This window comes from Heterodontus francisci, chromosome 33, assembly GCF_036365525.1.
Source record: "Heterodontus francisci isolate sHetFra1 chromosome 33, sHetFra1.hap1, whole genome shotgun sequence".
In the NCBI taxonomy this organism is placed as follows: Eukaryota; Metazoa; Chordata; class Chondrichthyes; order Heterodontiformes; family Heterodontidae; genus Heterodontus; species Heterodontus francisci.
In genome coordinates, this window is record NC_090403.1 from 37,013,075 (window position 1) to 37,036,078 (window position 23,004).

At 44.7% G+C, this 23,004-nt stretch overlaps 1 protein-coding gene across 1 annotated transcript in view; it reads right to left on the bottom strand.

The window, feature by feature from the left end:
• The window catches only part of ppp1r9ba (protein phosphatase 1, regulatory subunit 9Ba), a 473,359-nt gene that overhangs the window by 324,236 nt on the left and 126,119 nt on the right, over positions 1-23,004 (bottom strand). Inside the window, exons 3-4 of the mRNA XM_068013062.1 lie at positions 21,964-22,084; positions 13,041-13,145 (exon numbers count right to left, since the gene is read on the bottom strand). Coding sequence (XP_067869163.1) covers positions 13,041-13,145; positions 21,964-22,084 — 226 coding nt within the window. The remainder of the gene's footprint in view (positions 1-13,040; positions 13,146-21,963; positions 22,085-23,004) is intronic.

Genomic DNA, 23,004 nt, shown 5'->3' on the forward strand with positions numbered 1-23,004 from the left:
TAGGCCACAACTTGAGTAATGTGTGCAGTTCTGGTCACCTCATGACAGAAAGGATGTAATTGCACTAGAGAGGGTACAAAGGAGATTTACAAAGATGTTGCCAGGACTGGAAAATGCAAAAAAGCGCATTGCACTGTTGAACTACAAGAAAGCCCCCAGCGATTTAACATCCGCAGCACTTAAAGCAGCCAGAAGCACTGCACAAAGAACAGCCAGGTGCTGCGCAAACGACTACTGGCAACACCTATGCAGTCATATGAGGAAAGATTGGATAGGCTGGGGTTGTTCTCCTTAGAACAGATAAGGATGAGGAGAGATCTGATTGAAATGTACAACATTTTGAGGGGCCTGGATAGAGTGAAGGCGAAGGGTCTATTCACCGTAGCAGAGAGGTCAGTGACGAGGGGGCATAGATTCGAAGTGATTGGTAGAAAAATTAGATGGGAGATGAGGAAAAACTTTTTCACCCAGAGGGTGGTCATGGTCTGGAACTCATTGTCTGAAAGGGTAGTTGAGGCAGAAACCCTCAACTCATTCAAAAGGAGTCTGGATATGCAACTCAAGTGCCGTAATCTGCAGGGCTACGGACCAAATACTGGAAGGTGGGATCAGAATCAGTGGATTGTTTTTCAGCTGGCACAGACCTCTTTCTGTGCCTTAAACTTTCTATGATTCTATTCTATGTAGCAATCACAAATCACACGCAGCTTCCACAGTGTGGACTGCGACACTGACCACTCCCTGGTGTGCAGCAAGGTTAGACTCAGACCAAAGAAGTTGCATCATTCCAAGCAGAAGGGCCACCCGCGCATCAACACGAGCAGAATTTCTCACCCACAGCTGTTACAAAAATTTCTAAATTTACTTGTGACAGCCCTTCAAAACACTCCCACAGGGGATGCTGAGACCAAATGGGCCCACATCAGAGACGCCATCTATGAGTCAGCTTTGACCACCTACGGCAAAAGTGCGAGGAGAAATGCAGACTGGTTTTAACCTCATAATGAAGAGCTGGAACCCGTCATAGCCGCTAAGCGCATTGCACTGTTGAACTACAAGAAAGCCCCCAGCGATTTAACATCCGCAGCACTTAAAGCAGCCAGAAGCACTGCACAAAGAACAGCCAGGTGCTGCGCAAACGACTACTGGCAACACCTATGCAGTCATATTCAGCTGGCCTCAGACACCGGAAACATCAGAAGAATGTATGATGGCATTAAGGGAGCTCTTGGGCCAACCATCAAGAAGATCGCCCCCCCTCAAATCTAAATCGGGGGACATAATCACTGACCAACGCAAACAAATGGACCGCTGGGTTGAGCACTACCTAGAACTGTACTCCAGGGAGAATGCTGTCACAGAGACTGCCCTCAATGCAGCCCAGCCTCTACCAGTCATGGATGAGCTGGACATACAGCCAACCAAATCGGAACTCAGTGATGCCATTGTTTCTCTAGCCAGCGGAAAAGCCCCATGGGAAGGACAGCATTACCCCTGAAATAATCAAGAGTGCCAAGCCTGCTATACTCTCAGCACTACATGAACTGCTATGCCTGTGCTGGGACGAGGGAGCAGTACCTCAGGACATGCGCGATGCCAATATCATCACCCTCTATAAAAGCAAAGGTGACCGCGGTGACTGCAACAACTACCGTGGAATCTCCCTGCTCAGCATAGTGGGGAAAGTCTTTGCTCGAGTCGCTCTAAACAGGCTCCAGAAGCTGGCTGCGCTCGTCTACCCTGAGGCACAGTGTGGCTTTCGTGCAGAGCGATCGACCGTTGACATGCTGTTCTCCCTTCGTCAGATACAGGAGAAATGCCGCGAACAACAGATGCCCCTCTACATTGCTTTCATTGATCTCACCAAAGCCTTTGACCTCGTCAGCAGACGTGGCCTCTTCAGACTACTAGAAAAGATCGGATGTCCACCAAAGCTACTAAGTATCATCACCTCATTCCATGGCAATATGAAAGGCACAATTCAACATGGTGGCTCCTCATCAGACCCCTTTCCTATCCTGAGTGGCGTGAAACAGGGCTGTGTTCTCGCACCCACACTTTTTGGGATTTTCTTCTCCCTACTGCGTTCACATGCATTCAAGTCCTCGGAAGAAGGAATTTTCCTCCACACAAGATCAGGGGGCAGGTTGTTCAACCTTGCCCGTCTAAGAGCGAAGTCCAAAGTACGGAAAGTCCTCATCAGGGAACTCCTCTTTGCTGACGATGCTGCTTTAACATCTCACACTGAAGAGTGCCTGCAGAGTCTCATCGACAGGTTTGCGGCTGCCTGCAATGAATTTGGCCTAACCATCAGCCTCAAAAAAACGAACATCATGGGGCAGGACGTCAGAAATGCTCCATCCATCAATATTGGCGACCACGCTCTGGAAGTGGTTCAAGAGTTCACCTACCTAGGCTCAACTATCACCAGTAACCTGTCTCTAGATGCAGAAATCAACAAGCGCATGGGAAAGGCTTCCACTGCTATGTCCAGACTGGCCAAGAGAGTGTGGGAAAATGGCGCACTGACATGGAACACAAAAGTCTGAGTGTATCAAGCCTGTGTCCTCAGTACCTTGCTCTATGGCAGCGAGGCCTGGACAACGTATGTCAGCCAAGAGCGACGTCTCAATTCATTCCAACTTCGCTGCCTCCGGAGAATACTTGGCATCAGGTGGCAGGACTGTATCTCCAACACAGAAGTCCTCGAGGCAGCCAACATCCCCAGCTTATACACACTACTGAGTCAGCGGCGCTTGAGATGGCTTGGCCACGTGAGCCGCATGGAAGATGGCAGGATCCCCAAAGACACCTTGTACAGCGAGCTCGCCACTGGTATCAGACCCATCGGCCATCCATGTCTCCGCTTTAAAGATGTCTGCAAACGCGACATGAAATCCTGTGACATTGATCACAAGTCGTGGGAGTCAGTTGCCAATGTTCGCCAGAGCTGGCGGACAGCCATAAAGGCGGGGCTAAAGTGTGGCGAGTCGAAGAGACTTAGCAGTTGGCAGGAAAAAAGACAGAGGCGCAAGGGAAGAGCCAACTGTGCAACAGACCCGACAATCAAATATTTCTGCAGCACCTGTGGAAGAGCCTGTCACTCTAGAATTGGCCTTTATAGCCACTCCAGGCGCTGCTCCACACACCACTGACCACCTCCAGGCGCTTACCCATTGTCTCTCAAGATAAGGAGGCCAAACAAGAAAAAAAATGGTAAAGCACAAACACCGATTATAGGAGCAGTATAATAGCTTTTGTCATAGGCCCTTCTTTATTTTTAACGCATACTAAATTCTGGCTTTAGAGGCAGGACAGACTTTATAAATATGCTACGAGATTATTCTAGGCAGGCTCATTTTTGAAAAATAAATGCATTTTAGACAGCATTTGTATTCAATAATCAAGCAGCCTAATAACATTCTGCACAAAGCAAACTTTGCTGCACAGAGATGCTGAAAATCTGCCCACTATTTGGATGAGTTCTCACTGTTGCTTTTCACATTATGGTGTGTTAAAGTATGGTCCGCCTTGACATAGTTGATGATTATCTACATCTTGACAGTATGACAATCTGTTGTCTCAATACTTTGGCACCTCCTAAAGCTACACATAGTGGTTAAAACATATGTGAATAATGAATCTACATCAGAGTACAAAAAGCCAGAAAATCAGAAGATTTGAAAAGTAGAACAAAATTAAAATCTTGAAATGAATTTTACAAAGCCTATTATTCTACAGCCCTATTATTCTTGCTGTGCAGTGTCTGTCATGCAAAGACTGTTACTTGCATTGAGATGTACATTTGTGTTCGCCAATTTAAAAAGAAAACAATTATTTTTCCAGTTACTGTGAACTTTATTGCAAGGTTGGTATGAACTTTAAAATTAGAAAATATGGTTGTGCAAGATTTTTCACAAGTAAATTGCCACATTGGCAACAACAATCTCATTGCATATGACACTGGAACTGTACTATAATGAATGCACTATTTTGGATAATAAATTTGCGATAAACTGTTCCTTCACTCCTCCCCTTCCCATGTCTTACACAGATTTTCAGCAGCTGTTTTTATGCTCTGAATACTTAATATGTGAGCTGCAGATCCTGAAGGTAAAACTCCCATTTTTTTTCTCATTTTAAAATTGCAATTTTAAATGGAAATATGTATTTCAGCACTATTCCTATATTTATATTGTGCCACTTATTACAAAACTTAAACACATCTTCACTAAATTAGGACCCACACCATTATATTTTTATAAAAGCAAAATACTGCGGATGCTGGAAATCTGAAATAAAAACAAGAAATGCTGGAACCACTCAGCAGGTCTGGCAGCATCTGTGGAAAGAGAAGCAGAGTTAACGTTTCGGGTCAGTGACCCTTCTTCGGAACTCATATTTTTATAACTGATTACAGATGGTATTCTGCTGATTTCACATACATGTAGTCAAGTCCAAAAAGAATGGCATGTGGTACTTAAGACGAATACACTTAATATCCAATTGTTTCTGGAATAAAGAATAGCCATGTTTTCAGTTTTTCTCATGATTTCTCGTGGAACACAATGGTCCTGAGGTGCTGATTTATGTGCTGTGTGGACTTGACTACATGTATGTGAAATCAGCAGAATGCCATCTGTAATCAGTTATAAAAATATAACGGTTTCTCCAGGACAGAGTTCTAGTGAGGCAGGACCTCAGTCCTGTTCTCAGAAACTGCCCAACCTCGACCCATTGCCCTAGCTCAGGGTGCATCCCATAGGCAGGGCAGGCTCCCAGTGGGAAAACCTCCATTAAGAGGGATAAAAGCAAAATACTGCGGATGCTGGAAATCTGAAACAAAAAACAAAGTTGTTTTTTTAAACAAAGTTGTTTAACCTTCATTAAGAGGGAACCTGCTGGTGCTAAGAGGGAATGCCAATGGCTCTGCATCAGGAATATCAAGGGACCATAAAGGGCTAGTCAATTGGAATCGCAGTCCCACTAAAAGCCTTGGTTGAGACAAGGGCCTTCAGCAGATAGGTGTTTGTGACCACAATGGAGAGAAAGGGACTGCTAAAGATCCTTTTCCTCCACTGCAGAGGATGTGGGGACGAAAAGCCAGGGAGCAGTGCTAAGTGCGGCAGACATGAGGTAAATCTTCTGGGGATCTTGGCCTCTCCTCTTCATGACCATATGTGAGGAGTGGCTAGCCGATGGGAGCAGAGAGAGCTGGGACAATGAGTCAGTGGTAAGCATCACTTTTCCCACATTCTCTACAGTGATTCCAGGCAGGAGATGTGAGACTGTAATTAATCAGGGCTGTACAATCGTACTTTAGACCTGGCTTTTGAAAGCTCCAATTTAAAACCTCTTTGAAATGTTTAAATCCCCACATGGTCTCACTGCCCCCTATCTCTGTAATTCCCTTTCACCCTACAGTCCACTCCCACAGAACCCTTTATTCCTCCAGCCTGAGCCTCTTCTGCATCAGCCCTCCTTTTGGCTCATTAATGGCGACTATGCCTTCTGCTTCCAAGACTTCATATCTGAAATTGCCTCCCTAATCCCCTCCATCTCCTCCTTTAAAATCCTTCTTAAAACCCACCTCTACTCAAACTTTTCATCACCCCTCTTAATGTCTTCTTTGGCTCAGCATCCATTTTGGTCTGATTATACATCTGTGCAATGCTTTTGGACATTTCGTTTGTTAAATGTTGTTGTGACAAGTCCTGTCTTTGAACTGGGGTTGGCTCATGTGAATAGGTACATAACTTAAGTTTTCTGCTTCAAGTAATTATTAGAAGTGGATCATTACAAAGTTACAATACTTTAAATCAGTTATAATTCTAAGTGCAATATGTTTTCGTCAGTTAAAGTCGTTTCCTGGGCAATATGCCATTTTTTCATGAACTGTTTTTTGTTTCTTCTGAAACAAGGCTTTTCATCCAAAACTTTTCAATGTGAAGCATTCTCAAGCCTGTACTGCTTTGTTATGAACTGCACCAGTGGTCCTTTGGGCTTTCCTGTGCATTGCTATAATAAGCTCTGGAACAATGTGAAGTTTTGGGATCAAGGACAAAGCTAGATTGCTTTCTGAGTAGCCAAGGCTTGCAATACTGCATTATATTTCTGTACAATCTGAAGTATAAGCTTCACATTCACATGTTAATGTCACACTAGTCAATGTAGGGGCATTGCACAAAGGGCAGTCAAGACCAAAGGCACTTTCAAAACAGGAGTTGGGGAGAGGGGAAGGAGATGAGCATTACACAGACTTACTTAGGATTTGCAGCACAGAAGAGAGGGAACGAGCCAGAGGAGTGAGGTAACAAAGAGAGGAGAGATGAGGCAAGAGGGAAGAGGAGGAGGAGCGTGTTGAGGGAGTGAGAGGAATGGTGAGGAGAGGGAATGGGAGGAGAGGATATGGAAAAGGAGTGGAGAGAATAAGGGAGGGAGGAAGAGAAGAGAGAGGAGGTGAAGGGGGAGAGAGTGCTAAAGAGAGGACAGAAGAAGTGCAGAGTGAGAGGAGGGGAGGGAAGAAGAGGAGCCAGGAAGAGATGGGGAAGAAGGGGAATAAGGAGACAGGATGGTAAGAGATGGAAGAGCAAAGGGCAGAACAGGAGAGGAAAGGAAGGAAGAATTGGGTTAAAGGCAAAAGGAACAGGGAAGAGGAGGGGAGGAACTGGGGGTCAGAAAAATGGGGAGAGGAGGAGCAAGTGAAGAGAGCAAAGTGGAAGGGGGAATATGGACAGGGTGAGAGGATGGGGAAGAGGCAAAGGGTGGGGAGGTGAAAATAGCTAGTGCGAGTGGCTGGACCCTATTCTTTCTTCAGATATTGCAGCTCCCTGCCTGTCACTCCACCATTGCTGTTGTCTGTCGGCCCAGATTGCTAAAGCCATTCTGAGATGGTGCAGTCTGAGGCGGGGCCATCACAGCCCACAATCTCTCAAAGGCATCCCAGGCGGTTACTGAAACTGCTTTCTTCAGATTCTCAGCAGCCATCCACCTCGCCTACTACTGCCACTCGGGTTTCACTTTGTAATAGCATTAGTTTATGCAACAGCACTTACAGATGCCCATTAAGAGAGAATAATTTAATATTTGTAAGTGCTGTTGGTTATGTAATGTGCACAGTTTCTTTCTAATGTAGATTAAAAAATGATGGTACACGGGTACTGGTAGAATTGGTGTTTTTTATTGTATTCTTCGTGGGGAAGGGGTTAAAAGGATTCAGTGCAGGTGATGGACTGCCTCATGTACTGTAAGCAGTGGAAGAAATATCATGGGGCAGCCGTGCTCTGGAGCCTGATAGGGTAGAAGGTATCTCAAAAGCGTTCTTCAGTTAGATGGCGGCTAGTGTCCCTCCCAGATGCGGGTGATCTACCTAGAAGCCTGTGGAGTTCCCCTTGGTCCCCTCCTCTTCTTCTGACACTTGTGGTTTCTGACCAATTACTGGCAGCAATGGTTGGTCTCTCATGATCACCAGATTGTGGAGACAGCAAGTCACCCGAATCTGGACATCTTCTCAGTAAAGGCATCTAAATCTCTGCTTTGAGACCCCAGTGGGCTGCTCAATGATATTGGTGGTGGCTGAGTTGCTCTCATTGTATGAAAGCTCTGTTGGTATCTGGAGTTTCTCAGGGGAGTTATGAGATCAGAGGGTATCCCTTGTCACCTAGCAGCCAGCCATGCATATTATTTTGGAGCTCAAAGATCTGTTGCATGGATGGCTGCCTCATTTTAAACTCATTGTGGCCACTCCTTGGATAGCAGGCATTCACTGTCATGATGCACTTCCGGCGGTCACAGATAAGCTGTACATCAAAGAAATGGAATTCCTCTTATTTACTCCTGAGTTTAAATGAGAGGCTCACATAGCCACATGCAAGAAGTCAATGGCTCCCTAGACCATGGGGAATCCCACAATCCTGTCAAATCCTAGTGCTCTCTACCTTAGGCATTCTCTGGAAATTATGCATATTGTCATTTCTCCGAGTGTATAGAGATGCAGCAACCGTCCTTATGCAGAAGTGCACAGAGAATTGTGAGATGTGACATATCACCTGTGGTAGTCTGGAATGTTACACTAGCATAAACATTAAGTGTTAATGTGACGTTGACTACTGCACCCAATGCAGTCCTGGCTGTGCTGCGATGTCTGAGTCTTTGTTTCATGAGGCCACATACCTCTGTAATGACCTCCTTGGTAAAGTGCAGCCTCTTCATGCACTGGTCTAGAGTCATGTTAATATAGGAGTAGTTTTCCTACATGCAAAAAACATTATCTAGTTTGCATGATCATGATATTTATCATTGTGCTTCACCCTATATTTTCATCCACTGTGAATCAAGTGAGCTGAATTTTAGTTCCAGGATCCCGATCCCAATGCTGATCTGAATTCTGTGTTGGGAACCCAGAAGTGACCGTGCAGGATCCTGGTGGAGATTTTCGGGGAGGTGGCCAATTAAGAGGCCTCCTGTGGGACCTCCATCCAATTAAAAACGGTGGGCGGACTCTGCAGCTGGGAAGGCCAATGGGAGCACCCAAGCAGGCTCTGGGCAGTGGGTAGCCCCACTGGGAGAGGTGGGCACTGTCACTCGAGGTGTGAGATCAAGAGGGCACCTCAGCCTGGAGGCACCTCTGAAGACTTTAAACTGTACAAATTATACTGTGGCCACAGATGCCAGGCATCATAGCAGAGGGGGAACCTCTCCACAAGATGGCCTGTGGCAGTAGCTGTGACCATTGCAGCCCAGCTGGTCCATGCTGGGATGCTTAACATCCCCCCCCCCCCACCCAGGTCTGCAGCTGGAAGTCAGCCATCATTCCATCTACAGACTCCAGTCTCATTGGGGGACCCATTTGGAAAATTCCAAAACAGCATGTGGAGTCCCCTCGATTGGCACTTTAATTGGCATAATTGATGACACGCCACTGGTGGGTGGATTGCTGTCAGTCCCCAGAAGCCACCCCCCTGGAAACATGCCAAAGGTGGGAACATGCCAGCAGACTCGCATGCCAGCCAGTCGCGTGAAATTGCCGGCATGCCCTCCTCCAAACTCATCTCCATGTCGGGATGAAAATTCACAAAGAACAAAGAACAGTACAGCACAGGAACAGGCCATTCGGCCCTCCAAGCCTGCGCCGATCTTGATGCCTGCCTAAACTAAAACCTTCTGCACTTCCGGGGTCCGTATCCCTCTATTCCCATCCTATTCATGTATTTGTCAAGATGTCTCTTAAACGTCTCTATGATACCTGCTTCCACCACCTCCTCCGGCAGCAAGTTCCAGGCACTCACCACCCTCTGTGTAAAGAACTTGCCTCGTACATCCCCTCTAAACTTTGCCGCTCTCGCCTTAAACCTATGTCCCCTAGTAACTGACTCTTCCACCCTGGGAAAAAGCTTCTGACTATCCACTCTGTCCATGCCGCTTATAACTTTGTAAACCTCTATCATGTCGCCCCTCCACCTCCGTCGTTCCAGTGAAAATAATCCGAGTTTATCCAACCTCTCCTCATAGCTAATGCCCTCCAGACCAGGCAACATCCTGGTAAACCTCTTATGTACCCTCTCCAAAGCCTCCACGTCCTTCTGGTAGTGTGGCAACCAGAATTGCACGCAATATTCTAAGTGTGGCCTAACTAAAGTTCTGTACAGCTGCAGCATGACTTGCCAATTTTTATACTCTATGCCCCGACCGATGAAGGCAAGCATGCCGTATGCCACTTTCAGTGATCTGTGGACCTGTACGCCCAGATCTCTCTGCCTGTCAATACTCCTAAGGGTTCTGCCATTTACTGTATACTTCCCACCTGCATTAGACCTTCCAAAATGCCCAATGACTCTTGCCTTGTCTTTCCCAGAGTCCACTATGATGGCCCCACTGCCACAGATGGTGCACTGACGGCAAGATAATCTCAATTATGTTGCGTTATTTTATCTCTGGATAATCCATTGATGATCTGGCTGAACATTTTACAAGACACTGGGTGGAAAGGGCTCTCCTGCTGAGAGTCCTCCTGTCGTCTCTCCTGCAGCAGCTGGTGCTGCTCTGCCTGACCTCATCTCTTCCTGCAATTCCTCATGCAGAGCAAAGGGGACCCCCAGCAAGATGCCCATGACCTTTCTCCTGGTGACTCCTATCAGATCTCCAATAAGATAGAGTAGCACCGCAGTCACTCTCTTCAGGTGAAGTTCAGAGAGAATGGGCTGAATTTCGTTGAGCTACCGACATGGGGCTCTGTGGCGGCGGGCAGGGGGGGGGGGGTGCTGGAAGATCATAGCAGCAGCAGCCCGCCACGCAGCCCAATGCCGAGATTGCCAGGCCCGATCTTCCCGGTGGTAGCGAGGCTCCGTGGCAGCTCCCCTGCCGCTCAGCGACAGCACCAGACTTTAAATATTGAAATAAAGGACATGAATATATTAATATACCATTTGCCGCAATCTTACCGACTGCCCGGAATCTCCTGTGCGTTGGGCGGCACTCATGCGCCTTCACTTTTCCATCCAGGAAAAGCTGCTCCCAGTGGCAGGAAAAATGTTGCTCAGAAGTCTTGACAAAATGTCCCAGAAAGTCTGCTGATGTGTCCGAAAAGGTCTCTTCAAACACAATGTAGTCAGTCAATCTCCAGCATCAAGTGAACATTGAAAGCTGAGCGTGGCTTTATGTAGCGTTCGAAATCCTCAGCAACGATCTGTTACTCCTGTTCAGCTGGTTGCAGTTGGAGAGGTTGTTAACTGAAGTGTTACCCATCAGAATGGTGTGTAGCCTCTTTAATGAGTGAGAACAGGCAATGTAGGTGCCAAACAGCCCTTAATGATTCACTGGGCAGCAGTTCCGAGCACAAGTTTCAACTCCTTTACCAAAATGGCAGCTTGCACTCAACACAGGCTAAATCGGCATTGTTGCTTATGATCCCATCTTGACCATCTCGGATACTCTATAGCGTCTAAAATGTTTGGCGAAAATCACCCCCTCAATGCCAATGTTAATCTGTTCAAACTATATGCCTGCTACAATTGTAAATATGGTCCCTATCCCTTTTTATGAGTTCCTCCCTATTTCAGAACTCTGACTAGATTGTTTCCACCAAAGCTTAGACAAGATAGCATTGTACTAACAGGTCTCAGCATCAGTGAAACCAAAGGAACTAACATAACATTGCACATCATCACACTCAGTGTTGATACTATTTACACTTGTCTACTCATGCAAGTCCAACTGTTTAGCTCAATGATTGACATACTGAATTTCCCAACTCGGTCATACTGGTTATGCATACTGGATGTCCTGGCTTCCTGTGAATGCGTAGCTGCCAAAGGTGAAGTGAAACTACAGCAACAACTTATATTTACATAGTGCCTTTAACATAGTCAGCAGTCCAGTAAGAATAGGTTCAAGGGAGCAGGAGGTGGGTCTCATGGACAAGATGAGCTCAGACAGGGCATGAGGGGAGATAGGAGAGAAACTAGAGAAAGATACAAGTTCAGGGCTAGGGCAGGGGAACATTAGAGAAGGTTTGGCCTGGTGGGCAAGTGGAAGTGGGGGATGTGGCATAGGCAGCTGATCTTAAAAATAAGAGGCAGTGACTGGAGTGATGAGTGTGAAGTCCTGTGTATGAGGAGCTGAGATTGAACGACTCTGGACAAGCAACAATAAATATGTCGGAATGTCAACATGTTTGTTCACTGAAGCAATCCTAAGAATTTAATGAGCAAGTCAAATGGTTTAATGTCACCCAAAGCTAAGGAAATGACATAGTCAGCATGAACTTAACTAAATGGCAACTATGAAATAGAAGTGAGCTTTGTACGAGTGTGAGTTGTCGTACTAAATTGACAATAAAGAAAAACTTGACAGAAAAACATTATATACGATTCTGCATTTGAGAGAGGATAACATGCTCAGCACTTTAGATATAAAATGTATAACATTCCAAGCTATTATTAATAGTAATATAGGGCTGAATTTTACAGACCCCATGACGTCAGGGTCGTGACAAGGGGGAGGGGCGGAAAATGTCGCCTGGAGAGGCCCGCCGCGGACCTCGACACCGAGAAGGCCCAGCCCCATATTGCCGGCAACAGTGAGGCCTCGTGGCAGACCCTGCCGCTCATGACAGGAGCCCAATTTATATATGTTAATTAATGTAAATAAATGAATTGATTACTGTCGCGCTCCCACCGTTCATCCCGGAGCGATATTGCTGCCGTGGCCGGCAGTCCCGGGCCTTCGGATTCCCATCTGGGGATCCGAGGTGGAACACTGGTAGGGAGGGGAGAGCACTTAAGTTTTCAGTCCGGAATAGGTGGAAGGAACGGTGTCCCAGCCATTTCATTGGTAGGGGATGGTGGGAACGGGTAAGTTTAAAGTTTATGTAAGTATTTTCGGGGGGCAGGGGAGAAGAGAGCAAGGAATTAAATCTATGGTTGTTGGATGGGGTGGGAGAGGGGCAAGATCAATTACATTAATATTTCAAAATCTATTCTCCTTTAAATATTTAAATATAATGATCGGGTTCAAAGCCCTTTAAAAATGGCATCAGCGCCTGTGTAAAGACAGCTAACGCCATTTCCAGGGAAGGACTGCCTGCCCCCTCCGCGCCATCGGGGGAGGGGGGGAGCAGTCCGTCCCGACCATTTAAATGAGCCACACGACGTGCAGTCCGCGCAGGCGAACCACCATTAATTACAATTGGCGGCAGCAATGTAAAATCTAGCCCAAAATATAAATCTTACTTCCTCCTGAGTTACATGCAAAAAATATTAATCTGCTAACCTTCCAACTACTGACAGTAGCTGTTATCTCTGCGATAAAGATCACCTGAAGGTAGTTACATGATATGTAGCTTTTTGAAATCTATCGTGGGGTAGAATTTCTATGGCAGTTTCCTGATCTCTCAGTGTGACTTCAGCAGTTTGTCTAGCTTCTCTGGGGCTTCTATTGAAGTTACAGCAGGAGATTGGAAGAAGCTCTGCAGAAATTTCAGGTGGCTTATTTTTAAGATCTAGCTCTTCCGGCACTTTTTTGACGAGTGTGTACAGTATTACCTGACAGTCCCTTTCGTGTTTCGAAGAACTGAGGCTGCGAAGCTCTGGGTGACACCAACCAGACTGATTCCATCAACCTCCACAATTAGGTCATTCACTTGGATTCTGAATAAAAGAAAATGAGGAAAATCAACATTTATTGGATATAAATAACTTTGTTGCATCTCTGCAGTAGCTACTCCAAATCCAGCCCAGTCGTAACGGTTGATGTCTACAAGATATCACAATCAAGCACCAAAAACAACAATTTAAGAGGCTTGTTTAGTTCAAACCTCAACATAAATAGAAATTGGCTCTGCACGACACATAATTATCACAGAATACTCTGCATTCAAAGCCTATTTGAAGAATGGTTGCCATGGACTGGAGTGGAGTTAGGATTATAGTGCAGTCTCTTTAATTGCATAACTGATATTCCTGAATAATATGTAATCTAAATTCTCATCATAAATGAACATATTATGATACAAAAATATATTTATTGAGAATAGGAGCTGATAATCTGCTGTAAAATGGACTGCATGCGAAAGATGACAACAAACAAAATCTGGTTTTATGACAGAACAGAGTTACATAGAAAGGAACAGAGATTTTGACTTCAAATTCTAACAGCATACATTTAAGAGACCAATTCTCAGGTGATTTGGTAGCAGTACAGATTATGATGACAACTGTACCCCAAGTACACATAAAGGGAAGGATCAATCCTTTGTTTCATCATGTTTAAGTAGCCTTAGGGAGCAGAGATCATTTTTTCCTTGATCCATGCTCTCGAGAACTCATGCACCTAGTGTGACAGATTCACTATTGTATTTGACACTCACCATGTTGCACGATGACCACAAATGATGTTGCAGCTGTGGTGACATTTGAAGGAGCATTCCAGGGCCAGACAAGAAACCTACAGAGAAAACTCAACAATGCAACCACCAACAAAATAATGCTGGGATACCAGGACTGTGTATTACTGAGGGATCCCAATGAGCAACATCAATCACACGCCTCTGGTCCGTCAGAGCTGAGCAACCAATCTTGTGTAGGCCGGAATTTTACTCTCGTCGGACGGGAGCCATACACCGACCAAAAAGTCGGTGGCAATCCCACCTCCGCCCAGCCTGGGGATCCAGACCGCATTTTACGGTCCCCAGTCAGGAGGGAGTTCCCTGGCAGTCCTCCACATCGACTCCAGACTCCATGTAGTCTCATGGCATCAGGTCAAACAAGGGCATGGGAACCTCCTGCTGATTAGTGCCCATCGCCCTCCCTCAGCCGATGAATCTGTACTCTTCCATGTTGAACAGCACTTGGAGGAAGCACTGAGCGTGGCAAGGGTGCAGAATGTACTTTGGGTGGGGGACTTCAATGTCCATCACCAAGAGTGGCTCGGTCGCACCACTACTGACTGAGCTGGCCGAGTCCATCTCGGCCACCTCGTGAAGTCCCCAGCATCACAGATGCTAGTCTTCAGCCATTTCAATTCACTCTGCGTGATATCAACAAACGACTGAAGGCACTGGATACTGCAAAGGCTACGGGCTCTGACAATATTCCAGCAATAATACTGAAGAACTGTGCTCCAGAGCTTGCAACGCCCCTAGCCAAGCTGATCCAGTACAGCTACAAAACTGGCATCTACCTGGCAATGTGGAAAATTGCCCAGGCATGTCCCGTACACAAAAAGCAGGACAAGTCCAATCCGGCCAACTAGCGCCCCATCAGTCTCCTCTCGATCATCAGTAAACTGAGGGAAGGTGGCGTCAACAGTGCTATCAAGTGGCACTTGGTTAGCAATAACCTGCTCAGTGACACACAGTTTGGGTTCCACCAGGCCCACTCAGCTCCTGACCTCATGACAGCCTTGGTTCAAACATAGACAAAAGAGCTGAACTCAAGAGGTGAGGTGCGAGTGACTGCCCTTGACATCAAGGCAGCATTTGACTGAGTATGGCATCAACAAGCCCTAGCAAAACTGGAGTCAATGGGAATCAGGGGGAAAACTCTCCGCTGGTTGAAGTCATACCTAGCACAAAGGAAGATGGTTGTGGCTGTTGGAGGTCAATCATCTCAGCTCCAGGATATCACTGCAGGAGTTCCTCAGGGTAGTGTCCGAGGCCCAACCATCTTCAGCTGCTTCATCAATGGCCTTCCTTCAATCATAAGGTCAGAAGTGGGGATGTTTGCTGATGATTACGCAATGTTCAGCACCATTCACGACTCCTCAGATACTGAAGCAGTCCGTGTAAAAATGCAGCAAAACCTGAACAATATCCAGGCTTGGGCTGATGGGAGGCAAATACCATTCGCGTCTCACAAGTGCCAGGCAATGACCATCCCCAACAAGAGAGAATCTATCCATCTCCCCTTCACATTCGATGGCATTACCATCGCTGAATCCCCCACTATCAACATCCTGGGGGCTACCATTAACCAGAAACTGAACTGGAGTAGCCATATAAATACCATGTCTACAAGAGCAGGTCAGAGGCTAGGAATTCAAAGCCTGTCCATCTACAAGGTACAAGTCAGGAGTGTGATGGAATACCCTCCACCCAACACTCAAGAAGCTCAACACCATCCAGGACAAAGCATCCCGCTTGATTGGCACCCCATTTACAAACATTGAGTCCGTCCACCACGGGCGCACAGTGGCAGCAGTGTGTACCATCTACCAGATGCACTGCAGCAACACACCAAGGCTCCTTCAACAGCACCTTCCAAACCCACAACCTCTACCAAATAGAAGGACAAGGGCAGCAAATGCATGGAAAAACCACCCCCTGCAAGTTTCCCTCCAAGCCACACACCATCCTGCCTTGGAACTATATCACCGTTCCTTTACTGTCACTGGTTCACAATCCTGGAACTCTCTTCCTAACAGCACTGTTGGTGTAACTATCCCACATGGACTGCAGCGGTTCAAGAAGGCAGCTCACCACCACCTTCTCAAGGGCAATTAGAGATGGGCAATAAATGCTGGCCTAGCCACCGCCACCCACATCCCATGAATGAATTAAAAAAAGTCCTTCATTGGTCTGAGGCAGGAAGTCCTGCCTATTGGAGCTGCCAGCCAATCAGCGGGCCAGCAGCGGCACTGGGAGCAGTGGCCACTGGTGGGACTGCACCCAGCTTCATAAAGAAGAGGAAGGACGCCCTAGGAAAAGGTAGGATTTTGGGGCCTTGCCGGCGATGATTGGTTGGGTCCCGGCGAGGCAAGGGTGGTCGATTGGAGGGACCGGGGGGTGGGGGTATGTTGGGTGCTGGGGATGGATGGGGCATCAGGGGCAGCCCTCTGTCGGGCACAGGGTGCCTGATCAGAAGGGCCCACCCCAGGCCATCAGAAATCCGCCTACTTTTAACAGGCGGCTTTTCTCGGGCAAGGGCCACCCACTTGCCAATGGTAAAATCCCTGTGGGATGGGGGGGGCGTAAAATTCCAGCCATATTCTCAGATGCAAGTTGCACACTGGAGGTCAGGTGTTTTCTGTTTTCTCATAGACGAAGAAACATTTGATGATATATCCTCCCTAGCTATGACTGTTTACCTTAGTGCCCTGGTAAGCCCACAATAGGCCTGGACACATGCTACATGCTCACTTTCATGCAAGCTATGGGCTGTGACAAAAGGGAGAGAATAGGAAAAGACAGCAGCAAAGACCAAAGTGTAGAACCTATATATTGTAGAATATTTGATTAAAACCTAAGCATAACATTGTTAAACTATAAGGGTTAATGTGTACTTTTACACACAAGTCCTCCTCGAAGTATAACTGCACATTATTATTCATGAGAATTTTAATTATCCATGTGTAACATTGTGCTAAGTTCAAGAGTGTGAATGTTTCTGTCTGACTTCAGGCATGACCCTGGTCACAGTGCAATTTAATCATTAGAGCGACTGGCTGACTTTTACAGTTACACATCATTGTTTAATGGAAGAGGCAATTCCTACTTCAGAAAAACACATTATTGTTTAATGATCCTTTCAGCACACCTATAGAGTGAAGGAGAATACTGTTACAGTAGGGAATCAGACCAAAGAAAAATTATGTATTCAAAACTTGCTGTATTGGAGAGCTTTTGGGGAACAGTGACCATAATATGATAGAATTTTACATTAAGTTTGAAAGTGATATCGTTCAATTTTAAATCTGAACAGAGGAAACTATGAAGGTATGAGGGGCAATTTGGCTGTGGTGGATTGGGAAAGTACACTAAAAGATTTGACAGTAGACCAGCAATGTCTAGTCTTTAAAGAAGCATTACATGGTCTACAACAAATATATATTCCTCTAAGACACAAACACCCAAAAGAAAAAATGAATCAACAGTGGTGAACAAAAGAAGTTAAAGATTGCATTAGATCAAAGGAAGTGGCTTATAAGGTTATCAGAAAAAAGTGGCAAGCCCAAGAATTGGGAGCAATTTAGAATCTGGAAAAAGATGACCAAGAAACTGATAAAGAAAGTAAAAACAGAATGCAAGCTCGCGAGAAACATAAAGGCAGACTGTAAAAGCTTCTTTAGGTGTGTGAAAAGGAAAAAAATTAGCAAGGACAAATGTGGGTCCATTACAGGCAAAGACAGGAGAATTGGGAAAATGGCAGAGAAAGTAAACATTTACTTTGTGTCTGTCTTCACGGAGGAAGATATAGAAAATCTCCCAGAAATACTTGGGAACCAAGGGACTTGTGAAGATGAGGAACTGAAAGAAATTAGTGTTAATAAAGAGGTGGTACTCAAAAAATTAACTGAATTGAAGGTTGGTAAATCCCCTGGACCAGATGAGCTACATCCCAGAGTGTTGAAGGAGGTTGCTATAGAGATAGTGGATGCATTAGTGGCTATCTTTCAAAATTCTAGATTTTGGAAAGGTTCCTGCAGACTGGAAAGTAGCAAATGCAACCCCACTATTTAACAAAGACAGGAGAGAGAAAACGGAGAACTACAGGCCAGTTAGTTTACTGTCAGTAGTAGAGAAAATGTTAGATTCTATTACATAGGATGTGATAACTGGACACTTAGAAAATAATGATACCATTGGGCAGGGTAAACAATGGATTTATGAAAGTGTTACGACCGAGGCGGGAGGAGTGCACTGTCTTTTCTGGTTCCACTTCTCCACAGGTCACAACGTATAGTTAAATGTTTATCCAGTACTGATACAGTCAATCATATACTCTACTCGTTATCCCAGAACAAAATACACCAACCAGGTTTCTTTAATAAACAACCAAATTATCAGTTTATTATAAAACAAGACTTATTTGTAATGAAGCAAAGTATTAACACACAGATTGAAATATGAAAGTTCCCTTTTAAAATCCCCCACACACAAACTTATACACGCACTGAAAAAAATAAAGAAATTCTCTCTGCAAAGCTCTGTTACAAAAAAGAGACAAAAAAGAATACTTTGGCCAAATACTTGCTAATTCTTGAAGAAGATAAAAAGATATGGAAAGATGTCAGTTGTCCCTTTTGGTCTGGTGTCTGGGTATACTTTGATGGGTCACGGGGATCTTTTCAGGAACAGTTCATTCTGGAGATGTCGAGAAATAGTCTGGTAGGCTTTCCAGGAGAAATGCGGCATCAGGGGATTCCGCTATCTGGTTTCACAGGGTTTTTCAAAGACAGGAGGAAAGAGCAGCTGACACACTGGACCTCTCAGGGTCTCTTAGAGAGGTGCAGGAAAGATAAGCTGGGGTTTCTTTTTCAGCAGATTGATCTTCAACTGCTTTTCAAACACTGTCCACACCCCAAATGAACCAAAACAATATCTCAGAAGCGAAACCAAACAGCGGGCTGAATTAAAACTAAAATTAAATCGCTCAATTCAATGGCCAGGGCAGACCGCCTCCCCGCATCCCCCGCTGTCGCGGAAGGGGCACCAATGCCATTTTTAAAGGGCTTTCAACCCCTCCATTTAGTTTACATTTTTAAAGAAATAGGCATTTTTAATTTAATTTTAAAAAATAAATGTTCCTAGCCCCTCTTTCCCAACCCCCCCCCAATAACCCTACTGTTCATTCCTTGCCCTCTCCCGCCCCACCCCCCAATACTTACCTTGTGTACCGAAACAAAAAGTGGTGGAACTTCTCAGCAGGTCTGGTAGCTGAATATTTCCGGCACTTTTTGTTTTTGTTTCAGATTTCCAGCATCTGCAGTATTTTACTTTTATATTACCTTGTGTACCTGACCTTTCGCCCCACAAAGTTTATAAACATTTAACTTCAATCCTTTCCCACCCCCCCACCCCACCAGTGACCGGCATCGGATCTCCAGACAGAGATCCGAAGGTGCCGGAGTGCCGGCCACCAGCATCTCTTTTGGAGTGGGACAGCCAGCAGGAGCAAGTAAGTGATTAATTCGTTAATTTGCATTGTTTTACATAGTTAAATTCTGCCCTCATCGCTGAGTGGCAGGGGGGGCCGCCCCGAGGCCTTGCCGCTGCCGGCAATATTGGGCCAGGCCTTCCTGGCATCGAGGCCTGAGGAGGGCCTTTGCCAGAGGTATTTTCGGCCCCCACCCACCCTGCCATGACCCCTCAGCATCGGGGAGGCTGTAAAATCCAGCCCAGCTAGTCAGAACCTCCTGACCACTATAAATTTTAACATAACACTTCTCTGCAAACATCCTCCCCAGGTCACTAAGGTTTGTGATTGGGTTGCATTTAATTTGGAGTGGCAAGCTGCTGGTCTAATCGCACTACTTATGGGCAGCTCATTCGAGGGGGTGGAAAATTGGGCAGGCATGCCACTTCTTAAAGGGGAGGTGTATATGAGATTTTTATTTTCTAGATAATGAGCAATTTGTTATGTTTAAATAACCAAACACAAGAAGGAAGTGTTTTCAGTAACTATCGTGTCCTTTCTCATAGCTGTGTAATAAACTGCTGCTGACATTTTTTAAAACCAACTTTTTGTTCCCTTTTAACCAAACTCACAATGGATGAATGTTAAGAAAGGAAACTGAAGATGGGTTCCAATGAGAACGTAGCTAGAAATGTTCTTCCTTCTACCAATTTCCAGTAAAAAGGAAAGGTGAAGAGCAGAAATACTGGCACTCTATAGAACTATTGAACTCTATAGAACTACTGTAAAAAATCACTAGCCTTATGGCTTATCTACAGGGCTGTGTATTTCGACATGTCATATACAGTGGAGTACATTATTGAATTACTCAGCCTTGATCTCAAAAACAGGACATACCCTTGCCCTATGCCATCATGATATGGCCATTTCAAGCCGTACTTCAGTAAAAGATTGATTACAGAGGAAAGCAGCCCTGTTATATAAGGTGTTTTTAAATATCGAGTAAGATCAAGGAGGTGCTTATGTGGGCAAACGTCAATCAGAGTTTGCATTCAAAGGCACGTTCCTCTCTCATTTGAATTCAAACCAATTTAACAAAAAAAAAATCAAAGAACACAGTTAAAATTAAGATTATTAAAATAAAGTTCTAAAGGGCATTTAAGTGGTCATTGGATAGACATATGGATGAAAATGGAATAGTGTAGGTCAGATGGTTTCACAGGTCGGCGCAACATTGAGGGCCGAAGGGCCTGTACTGCGCTGTGATGTTCTATGTTCTATAACTATCATCCTTGTTTTACTGGACCAGAAACTCTCAACTGTCCTTTATTTATAGCCACCCACTTCTTCTTTCACAGTTCCCTTAAGCAGGGTTACTGAAAAACCACATCCTGAGACACGACATATGTTTCTAGCTGCACGGCAGATCCCTTTAACTGCAGCATAAACAAATCCCTACAGGGGCCAGTCTTAAAGGTATAATGCTTCACCAACAACTTATTTTCTCACTCCATTGCTTCTCCAGTTCAAACCCAATCAAATGGTGTTGCCAATAAATTATTAACAAGACAGTTTGCCTTTCACACATGCATTTTCCATTATAATTGTATTGAAAATTTTATCTATTCATTATATCTTGAGAAATATTGCAACTCCTGATAAAAAATGGCTCAATTATTCACCCAGATAGGTAGCCATAGCTTGTTCTTTAAGATTCAGTGAAATGTCATTAAAATATATTTCAAAGCTCAGATAACTCAAAAATTGCTAGCCCTTTTTGGAAAAATACAATTGAAATTTAATTTTGGCATGGAAATGGTGACTGCTGTTAAAGCCGATAGTGCTAAGCTAATGCCCTGAGGAATACTGGTTCCATTTAGATATGAAAAGTCAGTCTTGTGAGCTCCACATTGAAAATATTCTATAACACTGCAGTGCAAAATAAAAATAAGATAGTGGGCTGCCGTCTGTTTGGTTACTCCAATAATAACTGGTATACTCCACAATAGGATAACCTGTCAGCAGGTTTTCACCCTCTCTTTGCACAGGACTCATCTCATTTGCAAACCCAGCCTCTCTAACCATCAGCAAATTGTTGTAACATCAGTAAAGGATACAGCAATATCATGGAATTTTGACCCATTAAATCCAATTATCACAATCAGATTCATGTGAGGGTAACAATTTATATGCTTTACATTAAAGATATAGACGAGACTATTCCTTTTAATAAGCAAATAATTATGATTTAAATATAAATGAATTCTACCAGTGAACAGTATAAATGTAAGTCTCAGTAAATTACCTCTCAATTTAAAAAGTAGTCTTTTTAGAAATTGATCATGAAGTGGTTTCCCCCCCCATCCCAGCCTTCACTAAATACTTGCTAAAATATTTAACATCTCCTCAGCTGCAAACAAATGTCAAAGAAAATTGTTTTCTATTTGATTAAGAAGTTTGTCACTTTTTGAATCAAATTTGGTCTTCAAGACTGACTACCAATAATTAGCATCTCCTGCTGTATTATAAAATGCACAGGTATGATGTATAGGTACACAACATTCTAGAATATTATGATTAACAATGTTATTGGTTAAAACAAATCAACTCATACCTGCCATCCCTGTGAGCTGCTCCCCCTTCAGTTACTGTCTTCACAAATATTCCCAGCTTTTCCAATCCCATATCTGCTCCAGCTCCCATTCCGATGATACTGATACCCAGACCATCACCATCTACAGTCAGGAAAGAGGTACAGTTCAGTTTAGGAAACAACTTACATTTACACAGTGCCTTTAACATAGTGAAACATCTCCAGGTGGGAAAGGGGTAAGGAACCAACACCAAGCAGAAGTTAGGAGAAGAGATAGGGGAAATGACTGATGACATTATCATATATGTGAGTTTTGAGGAGACTCTTGAAGGTGGAGAGACATCCAGCAAGGCATAAATCTGAGGAAAGTAATTCCAGAATACATAGATGTGTTGGTTGAAACTTCTACCACTGTCGGTAGAGTGGATGGAGATGGGGGGAGTGGTGGACAGTAGGCCAGAGTAAGCAGAGCAGATAATGTAAGCTGAGGAATAGGGCTGGAAGTTGTGCTGGAGTAGGTTGCAATAAGGCCATAGAAGGTTTTGTAAACAAGAACAAGATTTTGTTGTAGGATAGGGAGCCAGCATAGGTCAACAAAAACACCGAGAGTAGTATAAGGTAGGATGTATGCGGTAGCGTTTTGGATAAGGCGGAGTTTGTGTAAAATGGAGCTTGGGAGTAAGGGTACTGGAAAAGCTAATTCTAAAGGTGATGAAAGGAAGGATGAAAGTTTCAGCAGCAATGGAGGTAACTTACAAGCACAGATGAGTTATGTTACTTGCGGAAGATGGAGATATTGATGACGGATGAAGTGTGAGATTTGAAGATCTGCTCAGGGTCAAGCAGGGCGCTGAGGTTATGCACTGTCAGACCCGGCCTGAATGAGTGGTTGAGTTGGGTTGGGGGACAGAATAAGAGATTTGAGTGCATGGTTGCACTCTTAACAATGTTAAGCTGGGGAAAGCTTTGGATCATCCAAACTTGATTTAGACAATGAGTAACAGCACAGGAACAGTTATAGAGAAATATAGTTGAATTTGTTAATGTGAGTGAAGGTTGACC